This window comes from Pinus tabuliformis, chromosome 4_2 (assembly GCF_031772625.1).
Source record: "Pinus tabuliformis cultivar Carrire ecotype Pingquan chromosome 4_2, CPIR1, whole genome shotgun sequence".
Classification (NCBI taxonomy): domain Eukaryota; kingdom Viridiplantae; phylum Streptophyta; class Pinopsida; order Pinales; family Pinaceae; genus Pinus; species Pinus tabuliformis.
Genome location: NC_142304.1, coordinates 924,545,018 through 924,559,339, shown reverse-complemented (window position 1 = coordinate 924,559,339; position 14,322 = coordinate 924,545,018). Strand labels below are relative to the sequence as shown.

At 38.1% G+C, this 14,322-nt stretch overlaps 1 protein-coding gene and 1 long non-coding RNA gene across 2 annotated transcripts; both read right to left on the bottom strand.

Annotated features, from left to right (window-relative positions):
* Positions 1-3,586: 3,586 nt before the first annotated feature.
* LOC149172715 (uncharacterized) lies at positions 3,587-4,403 on the bottom strand. The gene is made up of 3 exons (XR_016259639.1): positions 4,272-4,403; positions 4,144-4,186; positions 3,587-4,023 (listed from the first exon to the last, which is right to left on the bottom strand). It is a non-coding gene; the product is annotated as an uncharacterized LOC149172715 (long non-coding RNA).
* A 7,181-nt stretch (positions 4,404-11,584) lies between these two features.
* On the bottom strand, positions 11,585-12,515 carry LOC149172714 (uncharacterized). The gene is made up of 3 exons (XM_089427797.1): positions 12,048-12,515; positions 11,920-11,962; positions 11,585-11,799 (listed from the first exon to the last, which is right to left on the bottom strand). Exons 1-3 carry the CDS (start codon positions 12,369-12,371, stop codon positions 11,726-11,728), a joined length of 441 nt encoding a protein of 146 aa, XP_089283923.1. The 5' UTR covers positions 12,372-12,515; the 3' UTR covers positions 11,585-11,725.
* Positions 12,516-14,322: the final 1,807 nt, after the last annotated feature.

The following is a 14,322-nucleotide window of genomic DNA, read 5'->3' as shown; positions in this document are numbered from 1 at the left end:
TGCTATTTCATCGTCACTATAGTGTGTTTGTGATTCACTACTGTAAACTTATGAATAACCATCGGAGAAAAATGTTTTTGTACATGGATTTTGTGAGTTACACTTCAATTATATCTCCGACATTGTGATCTCTATGTTGATAGGTTACACCATAATCTCTACGATAATAAGTTACTAGGTCAACTGAATGAAGTTGTACTATGACGATATAAATTACAGAGCACTATGAGGATATAGATTACCTCGTGTGCGTTAAATGTCCTCTGTAATTTCATAACGAATTGTAATTTTTTTTTTTTAATTTAAAATTTTAAGATTATAATTATATATATTATGTTATATGAATGAAAATCTATATTTAGAATGTCGATTATCCTCGGATGAAGAAGTATTAATAATATCGTTTATGGCGAATACAAGACTAAAAATTCCAAAAACCAAGAAATTTTATTCTCGTAATTTTTTATATGTGAATGTTTATAACCTTCTATATATTATAAAAAGTCTTTAGCAAACCTAAATCTTCAACATGTTTTAAATACATTTCATATTTTTTTTAAATTAGATCGTAAGTGTATATATGGTATTAAACATTAAACTAATGTACATATTAACTAGTCTATTTATTTAATATTTTTTTTTAAAGCATAATGTATGTAAAATTAAAAAAATAAAAGTGATTTATATTTATAAAATAAGAATTGACATAAATAATTTTATTGAAGGAGCTTTAGAAATTTTTGGGGTAGTTAGCAGTTAGGGTTTCATTCTACTCATTTAATTTTTGTTTTGTTTATGTAGACATTTTGTAAATTTCTTTTACAAATTATTAAATAGTAAATCTATATGATTTAATAAAAAAAAAACAGTTTATTTTGTAGGTATGGGTATCAGTCAAGCAAGTTCTTCTTTAGTTTCATAAACTTCTATGATGAATTTTTTCTCTGCTCTTTAGGTGGTTCAAGAAATTCCTTATTCAATGTTCTTGTGCATGAGGAAGCTTTCTATAGTGTACTTTTTTTTCGAGAATGTTTTGGTTTGCAAATTTAATGGCCATTGGCCACACCTAACCAATCTCCACAAATGGATATACGAGACTTTGAAACCCGTGACAAACAAATTGAACATTTATTCTATGGATCGTTTTATTGTTGTGGTTTTTGATAATATAGAGGACAATATCACTAGAATTTTGTATTTTGGGTTTAGTTCAAGTAATGAGGAAAACCATTTTTCATCCTCTCCACTTAGGACATTATTTTTCTTTTTTCTTGTTAGTAGAGGAATTAGAAACTCGTCAGTACTAGATCAATTGTGACTACTACCACCATAACCTCTAGGTGTTTACATATGCCCCTTCCATTGACATCGATAAGTGGTGAGATTTGAACCTTGAATCTTCTAGTGCATAACACATCATGATCACGACACTTGCTAATTGAGCTTTTCTTAGAGGCTGCCACCTGGGACATATTAATCATGAACCAAACATAGATTAGATCAAGAACCATGGTAAAAAAATAAAAAGATGATAACATCATCTTAATTGTTATGACTTAAAATGTTAAGAAAATGTGAAAAACATTTTTAAATTAAGATTTAATTTAAACATATAATTGACAGTGAAAAAAAATACTCAAATTAGTTCTTTCTTATTTTAATTTTGTTGATTCTTTTTTTCTTTGTATTAATTAAAAGTATCATTTTCTAGATTAAAGTTGCCTACCTCCTTATAACATCTTGACTTTCTCTTATTCTCTAATTTTTTTATCACATTATTAAAACTCCTATTTAAATATAATAATATTTTTATTATCATTAATATTTTTTATTATCAATAATATGTTACAAAATAACTTATTTTTATTTTTATATGAACCAATTTTTTGAACAAAACCTAATATTTTTATTATTAAGTATAGTTCAAATTAAACTTAATTTTTTTATCGCATTATTAAAACTCCTATTTAAATGTAATTATATTTTTATATATATTTAAATGTAATTATATTTTTATATATATACAAAATAATTTATTTTTATTTTTATATTAACCAATGGTTTGAATAAAACCTAATATCTTTATTATTAATTATAATTCAAATTGTAATGCCCCAGCAGATTGTAAATGTGGATTTTACTGTAGTAAAAAGACAATATGATAGTAGTTGTTGTTTATGTTTTAAAAGAAACAAAAACTGTGATAAACTACATTATTAAATAAATGGAATATTTTCTTGAAATGCTGGCAGCCTCTGGGAGGTGTATTTCAAAGAAAGGAAGTCAGTTGTCATAACTGATTTGAACTGCCCTCCCAAACAGGAAAAGTCCTGGGGTGTAGGGAGGAGGTTCTGTGCTGTTGGGACAGACAGAAGAGGATTCTTTTCCAGAGACCAAAAAGGAGGAAAAGAGGACATACTGAGAAGATTGGTTAAGTCTGGTAGAGACCAGATAACCAGGCACTAGGTGCTCAGATCTTGTTGAGGGCTTGAGGCCTGCAAGATAGCTCGAGGGAGAGAATTCTGTCAGAAGATGGATCTCATGGCTGGGTGGACGAGCAAACTCGAAGCACAGGTGACTGCTTGAGTATCTGATTGTGATTCTGTCAAACCAGGTATGGTTTTCTAACTTCAGAATCCTTTTGTATTAAGGTGTAAGACTTAAGAAATACCACAGTATCTAAACTAGACTTGCTATGGTTCTTTAGTACTGTTCCAGTGTACCTGGAATCGCATAAATGTGTAAGATAAAGGCTACCTGCTGATTGATCGGGTATAGGAACTGACTGACAGTTGATAAATACATGAAGGGTTAGAATTACGGAATATCTGAGAGACCTCTGTAAATATTAAGTTAGTTTATTCACTGACTGAATGATTTATTAAAGGTCTGTCGAAGGTGCAGTGTATAGCATGAACAGGAAGAAATAACCATGGAGTATATAAACAATAGTTATGTGTAAAGGAACATGTAACTGAAAATATCCGAATCACAACTATTAGTATATTTTGGAAAACCTTGAGATACGAGTCTGGACCAACCCAGATCTCGGAGAAAGGTCACGGCTGTAGCCGGAATACTCTAATGAAACAGAATAGGAAAGCGCATGTCGACATGTAGATACACATATTCATGATATATAAAACACGAAACAGAAACCAGTTAAGAAAAGAAAAACATCTCACAGCTACCTCGAACTTTGTCCCTGAAGGTCAACCTATGCGACTTAGTCGCAGTTCTTCCATAAAAACTCACAGTGAAGTTATTCCCTGGATGAGGAACGAAGGTTGGAGGGTAGACCCTAAACATCGTATTAACCCTCACACCCGTGAGACCCATATTTCTGGGCAGTATTACTTGCATAAATTAAAGAAATCAACGGAAATAGCATTGTACCGAGGTACCGAGAGCATCCATAGTAAAATAATAAAAACAGGACCACATGCAACCTATATGAATCTGTGTATAAAGATCTACCATTTTTGCATATCAACCGAAAGAAAAACACGAGTGCGGTAGCGCTGAGTTATACAGCGTCCATATGTACAGGATAAACAAATGTACAGACAGTCGAACACCATTAAGCCAAAGCGGGCATATATTAAAAGGAATAATATAACATATATCTAAATGAAAGGCTTATGCCTTCTGGGAAAACGAACAAAACAACAAGTTCCTGTCTGTCATCCATTTTAAGAACAGTATTATACCCTGTTAGGAAACCATATACATCTACAGCAAAATAGAAGTAGCATATAACAAGGACCTGATGCCGTCATTTACAAGGTAAGCCTCCGGCCAGGCCAAAGCTGGAAGCTATATAAAGATCTAAAGACCTAGTTCGACAGTTATAGAAAACTATCATGACCAATGAGGAAATAAGAGTCGGAACACTGTTTTCCATCTGCAAGACGAACTTCCAGAGAACTTCAAACAAATAATGTATCATTCATAATGAAACCTCGAGGGCTCTCATGGAGAATACCTCGACGGACCCAAGTGCAAGCCAGCAGCCTCGACGGTCTGAAATAAGCATGTAGGTATAGCTCAGAACGATAGGTTCCGAGCCCTTTTAACTAAACCAGTAATTAGTAAGGGAACCAACCTGTAACCGCCAGAAAGTGAGCTGTTGAGAACCATTACCTCGACTCAGTGATCGGGTTGAGCAACCCCCACCGGTGCTTGCCTGCAAAGAAGAGCAAAAACATAATCAAAACGCATCTTTCAGTGGAATAGCAGGACTTTAGCAGTGTAACAGTATGCGAGATTACCTGAGCTGAGCAATCCGGTGCTGGTCCCTTGCGGCCTCTAGAGCGATAGCAGGTGAAACTGTAAACTGGGGAAGACCAAACCATAGTCGCGGCAGAGAGCCGAACTGACGGAGTAAACGCAAAACAAATGAACCTTGCCCTTGATTCACGGGGTTTAAGTAATGAAGTGAAACCCTTAGAGTCATATCCACCCTTCGATCGCCAAACGAAATCTGGGACGTCCAAATGAAGCGGGAAGAAGAGGCGGGAAGGCCGAGGGCCCCAAGGCCAAGGTGTCACATGGCCTTGTGTACCAGCCATTCCACCTGTCCAGCAGTGAACCCTCGTAGACGGTGCGGTAGGTGGAGAAGCCTGCCAAACCTGCATCTGGATCTTCGAAAATCGAGACCAGCTAATGCTCCGTATGCTGGGGAGGGTTTAGGGGATTAGGTCCAGATCTCAACGCTCATGGTACTTTGAAGTTTAACACAACTTAACACCACTATGCAACAGTAAAAGCCATTACTTGTATGCGAATTTATAACAGTATTATGGTGAACCCTATATAGTATAAGGTTGATAAATGTTCATTAGATTAAGCGCATAAGTTTGTACATGGTGACAATGCGTAATATATATATATATGGTTGCCTATGATAATGTTTAGTGTGTCCACTTATAAAGGAGTATGAGTGCTAGCATGCAGACCATAGTTAAATTTTTTTTTACTAAGTATATTTATGCGTGAAGGGTTGTGACAAATTGGTATCAGAGCCCAGTTACAACACTGTGGCCTCAATCTGACATGTTTCACTGTGCAGCAGCATACACCATGTATATTTAAAAAAAAAAAACTGATAAAAGTACTTAACTGTTGTTCTGTTATGAAGGGGTGACACACAGAATTATAACAAGCTAGCAGACAAACCAAAGAGAAAAGCAAAGTAACAAAATGCAGGGTGATGGCAGTAACCCTCAGGAAAATCCAGAACTGTGGGTACAGTTGGGTGAGGCAACACGAAGTACCAACCTGGCAATACTTGAAACTGTTCAGGAGTTGAAAAATGAGATGGCACGCTTACGAGAAGACAATGCACGTTTAACAGTAGAACAAGAAAGAATCCTGAAGAGTTTGTCAGACAGGCAGAACCCACCCTCAACTAACCCCAGCGCGGAACAGCAGAGAGTAACAGAGGAGCAAGACTTTCAGCATGCACCTGAAAATTCAGAAGACAAGGAGGATCATTCTGACAATGTGCCACAACAGCAAACCTCAAAACGTCAGAAATTGGAGCTGCAGGGAGAATTCCGGAAGATTAAACCCCCGCATTTTGATGGCGAACAGGAAGAGGCAGCAGAGGCATGGTTAATAAATATGAATAAATACTTCCAGTTGTATGAATATGACCACAACTTGAAAGCAAGGCTGGCCATTTTCCAGCTACAAGGTAAGGCAACCTTGTGGTGGGAGGAAATCAAGATCGTTAAAGGGGTCAGCGAACGAACCATTACTTGGGAAAAGTTTCAGAAATACTTCAAAGAAAGGTACCTAACTGAGCGTTTTTACGATGAGAAAGCAAGAGAGTTCCATGATTTAAGACTGGGGCAGCAGACTATGGACGAGTTCATTAATCGCTTTACCTCTCTGCTACGTTACGTACCTTATATCAAGGAAGAGAAAGCCAAGGTTCAAAGGTTTGTGAGCAGCTTACCTTCATATATAAGAGAACGGATTGAGTTTGACAATCCTAGAACCATGGATGAAGCCATTCGAAAGGCAAGGATCTGTTACCAGCAGAATAGGCAGAAGGGGGATACTTCAAACAAAAGATGGAATGAGAAAAAGAACAGTCGGATGGCTGGAAACAGCAAGGGAGGGCGCAGCAATGGAGGTAAGGGAGCTGGTAAAGGATTTAACAGTAGATCTGCAGCAAGAGGTGCATCCCGAGCAAGGCCAGCAAGTGAATCTAGAGTAAATGAACAGCCTGCTAGGCCAGAAAGTGAAGGGGTGACCAGACCTCCAGTGCAATGCTGGGGCTGTGGAGGACCTCACTATGTCAAAAACTGCCCGCAGCGAAAGGGGACAGATCAGATCTCCCAAATTCATGAAGCATCAACCGTTGGGGACGTGGCACGTAGCATACCCAGAATTAATGCAGCCCTGGAGGACCGCCAAGCAGAGTACCAGCCATCTATGGTTGAGTTTGAAGGTAAAATTTCAAACCTTTCTTTAGCTGTTCTTATTGATCCAGGAGCTACTTTAAGTTATGTTAGCCCTAAGATAGTAGAACAGTGTAAATTACAATCTGAGAAATTCAGAAATCCGTGGCTGGTTCAATTAGCTACGGGAGCCAAGAGGCGAGTCTTGGCCAAAATAAATAAATGCTCCTTAACCATAGCAGGGCAGCCAATAGTGGCAGACTTAAACATACTACCGCTGGGTTCATATGACGTCCTGATTGGGATGGATTGGCTGGAAAAACACTGGTCACTAGTGAATTGCAAGACGAAAACCATCTATTATAAGGACGACCATGGGGAGCAGCAGGAGCTGCAAGGGATCAAGCATCCCGTACAGATTCGACCCATTACAGCATCTCAGTTAGCTAAATGCATCAAGAAGAAGTGTCAAATTTATGCTATTCAGGTGGGTTACGCAAACCAGAAGGATAAAACAGCTGTGCTGGACAACATTCCAGTAGTACAAGAGTTTGTAGATGTATTTCCTGAGGAAGTACCAGGACTGCCACCTAAAAGAGATGTGGACTTCACCATTGAACTAATTCCGGGAGCGGCACCTGTGTCACGGGCGCCTTACCGAATGAGCGTACCAGAGCTAACAGAATTAAAAATGCAACTGCAGGAGCTGTTAGACAAGAATTACATCCGTCCCAGCGTATCACCCTGGGGAGCCCCAGTGTTATTTGTCAAAAAGAAGGATGGAACCTTCCGGATGTGTATTGATTATCGTCAGCTGAATAAGCTCACGATCAAAAATAAATATCCCTTACCTCGGATCGATGAACTTTTCGACCAGGTAAAGGGAGCAACGGTATTCTCTAAGATCGATTTGCGATCTGGTTATCATCAGATCAGAATTAAGGAGGAGGATATCGCAAAAACAGCTTTTAGAACGCGGTACGGGCATTACGAGTTCGTGGTGCTACCTTTTGGTCTGACCAATGCACCTGCTACATTTATGTGTTTGATGAACAGTGTGTTTCACAAGTTCTTAGATAAGTTTGTGTTAATCTTCATAGACGACATTCTGATTTACTCCCGATCAAGAGAGGAGCATGAAGAACATCTTAGAGTGGTGTTGCAAACTTTGCGGGAACATCAGTTATATGCAAAGTTTAGTAAGTGTGATTTCTTCAAGGAGGAAATACAATATTTGGGTCATGTGATCTCAAAGGAAGGAATTGCAGTGGACCCTGAAAAAATCAGAACTATAATGGAGTGGCCTATACCAAAGGACGTGGCAGATATCAGATCCTTCATGGGGCTAGCAGGTTATTATAGAAGGTTTGTGGAAGGCTTTTCAAGGGTAGCATACCCTATCACCTCCTTACAAAAGAAAGGGAAGATATTTAAGTGGACACCAGAGTGTCAGCGAAGTTTTGAGCAGCTCAAACACTTACTCACCACCGCACCTATTTTGAGTATAGCTGATCCTAATAAGGATTACGTGGTCTGTACTGATGCAAGTAAAGAAGGTGTGGGGGGAGTGTTAATGCAAGAAGGAAGAGTGATTGCATATGAATCAAGGAAATTGAAGGAACATGAACAGAAATACTCTGCTTACGACTTGGAATTGACAGCTGTTATTCATGCGTTGAAAATGTGGAGGCATTACCTGTTAGGGAGAAAATTTCTGTTGCTGACAGACCATCACAGCCTGACGAACTATTTCAGTCAACCCACCTTAAATACGAGACAAGCTCGTTGGGCAGATTTCTTAAGTGGGTTTGACTTCGAAATTAAGCATTTGAAGGGAAAGGAGAATAGAGTGGCTGATGCTTTGAGCCGAAAGGTGCAATGTGTGTGCAGACTTTCAGTCAGTAAATGGCAGAGTTCCTTACTTGAAAAGATACAATTAGCAGCTGATCAAGATGCTGAATACCAGCAAATTAAACAGCAAATACAACAGCTTTCTGACAAGGAAATACAACAAGGATACGAGTTAGATGATGCCGGATTGTTGTATTTTCATAAGAGGTTGTATGTGCCCAATGGGAATGATCTTCGGAAATTGATTCTGGATGAATTCCATACCAGCCATTACACCGGACATCCAGGGTACCAGAAAATGGTTGTCGCACTTCGGAAAGAATACTATTGGCCAAAAATGAAAAAAGAGGTGGCTGAATATCTAGCACGGTGTCTAGAATGCCAGCAGATTAAGGCAGAACATATGCATCCAGCAGGGTTGCTACAACCCTTACCCATTCCGGAATGGAAATGGGAGATCATTTCCATGGACTTTATAACCGGGTTGCCCCGAACAAAGAAAAACAATGATTCTATTATGGTAGTAGTGGATAAATTAAGTAAGGCAGCACATTTCATACCGGTTCAATCCACGTATAAAGCTGTGCAAATTGCTCATATCTTCATGCAAAATGTGTTTAAGCTGCATGGACTTCCGAAGGTGATAATCTCGGACCGTGATGTTAAGTTCACATCAGCTTTTTGGAGGACATTGTTTGCGGAACTGGGGACACAGCTGAACTTTAGTACAGCCTATCATCCCCAGACCGATGGGCAGACGGAGCGGGTAAACCAGGTGGTGGAAGATATGCTGAGGGCATGTGTTATGTTGCGGCCAAACCAGTGGGAGGACTATCTCCATCTGGTTGAATTCGCATATAATAACGGGTATCATTCATCAACACAGTTGAGTCCTTTTGAGGTACTGTACGGGCGGAAGTGCCGCACACCCTCAAGTTGGGGTGGACCTGAAGATAGATTAAGATTGGGCCCGGATATGCTCAAAGAGATGGAAGACATGGTGAAAAAGGTGCGCAATAATTTAAAGGCTGCTCAGGACAGACAAAAAAGTTTCGCCGACCGAAAGAGAAGGTTCAAGGAATTCCAGGTCGGAGACCACGTTTTCGTAAGGATTCAAACCAGAAGAAGTGCCTTGCAGTGGAGTGGGTGTGCCAAGCTGGCACCACGCTATTTTGGACCTTTCCAAATTTTGGCTAGAGTAGGGCCAGTAGCCTATCAGCTTGCCCTACCAAGCCATATTAAGATTCACAATGTTTTTCATGTTTCCGTATTAAAACAATACGTCTACGATCCCAAACATGTGATTCAATGGCAAGGAATTCGGGTAAGAGTTAAAGTTGGTCATTATGAATAAGTTCTATTCTTAAACAGTGAATAACTAAATCTGTTGCTTTCGCAGGTCGAGCCGGAAGGCGAGGTTCTGGTCGAACCACTGACCATTCTCGACCGGAGAGAAGTGCAGCTGCGGAAACGGGCTATTATCCAAGCTAAGGTGCAGTGGCAGCATTACGGGCCTGAAGAGGCCACTTGGGAGGATGAGGAACTCCTTGAAAAGGCTTACCCGAATTTGTTTAAGAGAAACGGACATCGGGACGATGTCCAATCTTAGGGGGGGGAGATGTAATGCCCCCAGCAGATTGTAAATGTGGATTTTACTGTAGTAAAAAGACAATATGATAGTAGTTGTTGTTTATGTTTTAAAAGAAACAAAAACTGTGATAAACTACATTATTAAATAAATGGAATATTTTCTTGAAATGCTGGCAGCCTCTGGGAGGTGTATTTCAAAGAAAGGAAGTCAGTTGTCATAATTGATTTGAACTGCCCTCCCAAACAGGAAAAGTCCTGGGGTGTAGGGAGGAGGTTCTGTGCTGTTGGGACAGACAGAAGAGGATTCTTTTCCAGAGACCAAAAAGGAGGAAAAGAGGACATACTGAGAAGATTGGTTAAGTCTGGTAGAGACCAGATAACCAGGCACTAGGTGCTCAGATCTTGTTGAGGGCTTGAGGCCTGCAAGATAGCTCGGGGGAGAGAATTCTGTCAGAAGATGGATCTCATGGCTGGGTGGACGAGCAGACTCGAAGCACAGGTGACTGCTTGAGTATCTGATTGTGATTCTGTCAAACCAGGTACGGTTTTCTAACTTCAGAATCCTTTTGTATTAAAGTGTAAGACTTAAGAAAGACCACAGTATCTAAACTAGACTTGCTATGGTTCTTTAGTACTGTTCCAGTGTACCTGGAATCGCATAAATGTGTAAGATAAAGGCTACCTGCTGATTGATCGGGTATAGGAACTGACTGACAGTTGATAAATACATGAAGGGTTAGAATTACGGAATATCTGAGAGACCTCTGTAAATATTAAGTTAGTTTATTCACTGACTGAATGATTTATTAAAGGTCTGTCGAAGGTGCAGTGTATAGCATGAACAGGCAGAAATAACCATGGAGTATATAAACAATAGTTATGTGTAAAGGAACATGTAACTGAAAATATCCGAATCACAACTATTAGTACATTTTGGAAAACCTTGAGATACGAGTCTGGACCAACCCAGATCTCGGAGAAAGGTCACGGCTGTAGCCGGAATACTCTAATGAAACAGAATAGGAAAGCGCATGTCGACATGTAGATACACATATTCATGATATATAAAACACGAAACAGAAACCAGTTAAGAAAAGAAAAACATCTCACAGCTACCTGGGACTTTGTCCCTGAAGGTGAACCTATGCGACTTAGTCGCAGTTCTTCCATAAAAACTCACAGTGAAGTTATTCCCTGGATGAGGAACGAAGGTTGGAGGGTAGACCCTAAACCTCGTATAAACCCTCACACCCGTGAGACCCATATTTCTGGGCAGTATTACTTGCATAAATTAAAGAAATCAACGGAAATAGCATTGTACCGAGGTACCGAGAGCATCCATAGTAAAATAATAAAAACAGGACCACATGCAACCTATATGAATCTGTGTATAAAGATCTACCATTTTTGCATATCAACCGAAAGAAAAACACGAGTTCGGTAGCGCTGAGTTATACAGCGTCCATATGTACAGGATAAACAAATGTACAGACAGTCGAACACCATTAAGCCAAAGCGGGCATATATTAAAAGGAATAATATAACATATATCTAAATGAAAGGCTTATGCCTTCTGGGAAAACGAACAAAACAACAAGTTCCTGTCTGTCATCCATTTTAAGAACAGTATTATACCCTGTTAGGAAACCATATACATCTACAGCAAAATAGAAGTAGCATATAACAAGGACCTGATGCCGTCATTTACAAGGTGAGCCTCCGACCAGGCCAAAGCTGGAAGCTATATAAAGATCTAAAGACCTAGTTCGACAGTTATAGAAAACTATCATGACCAATGAGGAAATAAGAGTCGGAACACTGTTTTCCATCTGCAAGACGAACTTCCAGAGAACTTCAAACAAATAATGTATCATTCATAATGAAACCTCGAGGGCTCTCATGGAGAATACCTCGACGGACCCAAGTGCAAGCCAGCAGCCTCGACGGTCTGAAATAAGCATGTAGGTATAGCTCAGAACGATAGGTTCCGAGCCCTTTTAACTAAACCAGTAATTAGTAAGGGAACCAACCTGTAACCGCCGGAAAGTGAGCTGTTGAGAACCATTACCTCGACTCAGTGATCGGGTTGAGCAACCCCCACCGGTGCTTGCCTGCAAAGAAGAGCAAAAACATAATCAAAACGCATCTTTCAGTGGAATAGCAGGACTTTAGCAGTGTAACAGTATGTGAGATTACCTGAGCTGAGCAATCCGGTGCTGGTCCCTTGCGGCCTCTAGAGCGGTAGCAGGTGAAACTGTAAACTGGGGAAGACCAAACCATAGTCGCGGCAGAGAGCCGAACTGACGGAGTAAACGCAAAACAAATGAACCTTGCCCTTGATTCACGGGGTTTAAGTAATGAAGTGAAACCCTTAGAGTCATATCCACCCTTCGATCGCCAAACGAAATCTGGGACGTCCAAATGAAGCGGGAAGAAGAGGCGGGAAGGCCGAGGGCCCCAAGGCCGAGGTGTCACATGGCCTTGTGTACCGGCCATTCCACCTGTCCAGCGGAGAACCATAGTAGACGGTGCGGTAGGTGGAGAAGCCTGCCAAAACCTGCATCTGGATCTTCGAAAACCGAGACCAGCTAATGCTCCGTATGCTGGGGAGGGTTTAGGGGATTAGGTCCAGATGTCAACGCTCATGGTACTTTGAAGTTTAACACAGCTTAACACCACTATGCAACAGTAAAAGCCATTACTTGTATGCGAATTTATAACAGTATTATGGTGAACCCTATATAGTATAAGGTTGATAAATGTTCATTAGATTAAGCGCATAAGTTTGTACATGGTGACAATGCGTAATATATATATATATATATGGTTGCCTATGATAATGTTTAGTGTGTCCACTTATAAAGGAGTATGAGTGCTAGCATGCAGACCATAGTTAAATTTTTTTTTACTAAGTATATTTATGCGTGAAGGGTTGTGACACAAATTAAACTTTAAAATAATTTCGGTGAGCCTCCTATTATCCATATTGTTTATTTTTCTCATTAATTACTTAGTCATAACTATATTCGCAAAACATTCTATTAATCTTTTTTATTTATCTTTAATATTTAGAAATACTCCATTCCTAAATTCATTTTTGTTAAAAATTTCGCTAAATTATAATTGTTTTTAAATTTATAGTAATCCTTCGACCCTCTAAATATTTATTTTCCACTAATATGATGATGATGATGGTTAACGTCCACTAAGACTAAACTTTTATCTATCCGACCTAGAGAAACAAATTATTTAGTTTGATTTAAGGTTTTATTTCTATGCTCAAAAAGCTTGGAGAGAAGGCTCCCAAGCTCACTGTAATTTTGACATTGTGAAAGGCTAGGAAGGTAAGTGTTGCGACAAAGATTATGAAACTCAGATCTAATGTGGTTGTACGCGGGGCACTCTAAGAGGATGTGGTTTTCATCCTCAATGTTCCTATTATCACAGAGATGAAAGATTCTTTCGGTCCATGGTGTTTTAGGAATTGTCTAACGAGTTGTTTCACTATCGAGCTCATGAAAATTTGTTCTAAACTTTGCTAAATTAATTTTCTTAATGACCTTCTTATAATAACTCAATTTTCTTTTAGACACTAAATCTTCCTCCCACCACATTTTTTCCTTAAACTTAAAAGTAACAATATATAAATTAATAACCATCAATACAAAATATACATATATACATATTGCTTTTACTTTAACATTTTACACGCCTACAACAAATACCCACGAAGATACAAGATTTTGGTTTTTTTATAGGTCTTTTTCGAATTAACGAATGTAAAATTTTATTATTTATTTAAATCACAACTTTTGATTTTACAATCCAGCTAAACGACCCAACAAATATTTACAATATTCACTAATTAATATCTAATTCAATAGCTTGCTCATGGGTTCTACGCCAATTGACCAGGTTTTTTAATCCTCTAGGATTTTTAACGATTTTTTTCAAAACTAATATGAAATTCTATATCTATCTATCTATATATATATCGAATTAACATTTTTAAGAATTACAATTATTGATTTATCCTTTTATAGTTTTTTAATATATTATTTCTCTTTCATGTCATCACATGAAAAATTGTAAATCTGATGGCAACTTAATAAAATTAATTTTTTGATTTCTTGTTTCATGAATTGCTTTTAGTTATTTTATTTAAAATTTAATTAGAAATTGAGAAAGTATAATTACAAATTATTAAATATAATTTAGTTGCTAAAGGTCTTTTCAAAAAGCCAATTCTATATTAAAAAACAAATGGATAGAATTTTTAATTTTAATTGCATTGTATTTTTAAATATATGTTTACATTTTCACATTATGAAATTGATGAAAATATAGATAAGTAAATTTATAAAAAAAGATAAATAAATTTATAAAAATCAAAAGTGATATAATTTATTCTAAATCAATTATTTTTATTAATATAATTATGTTAATAAAAATAATTATTACTATATAAACA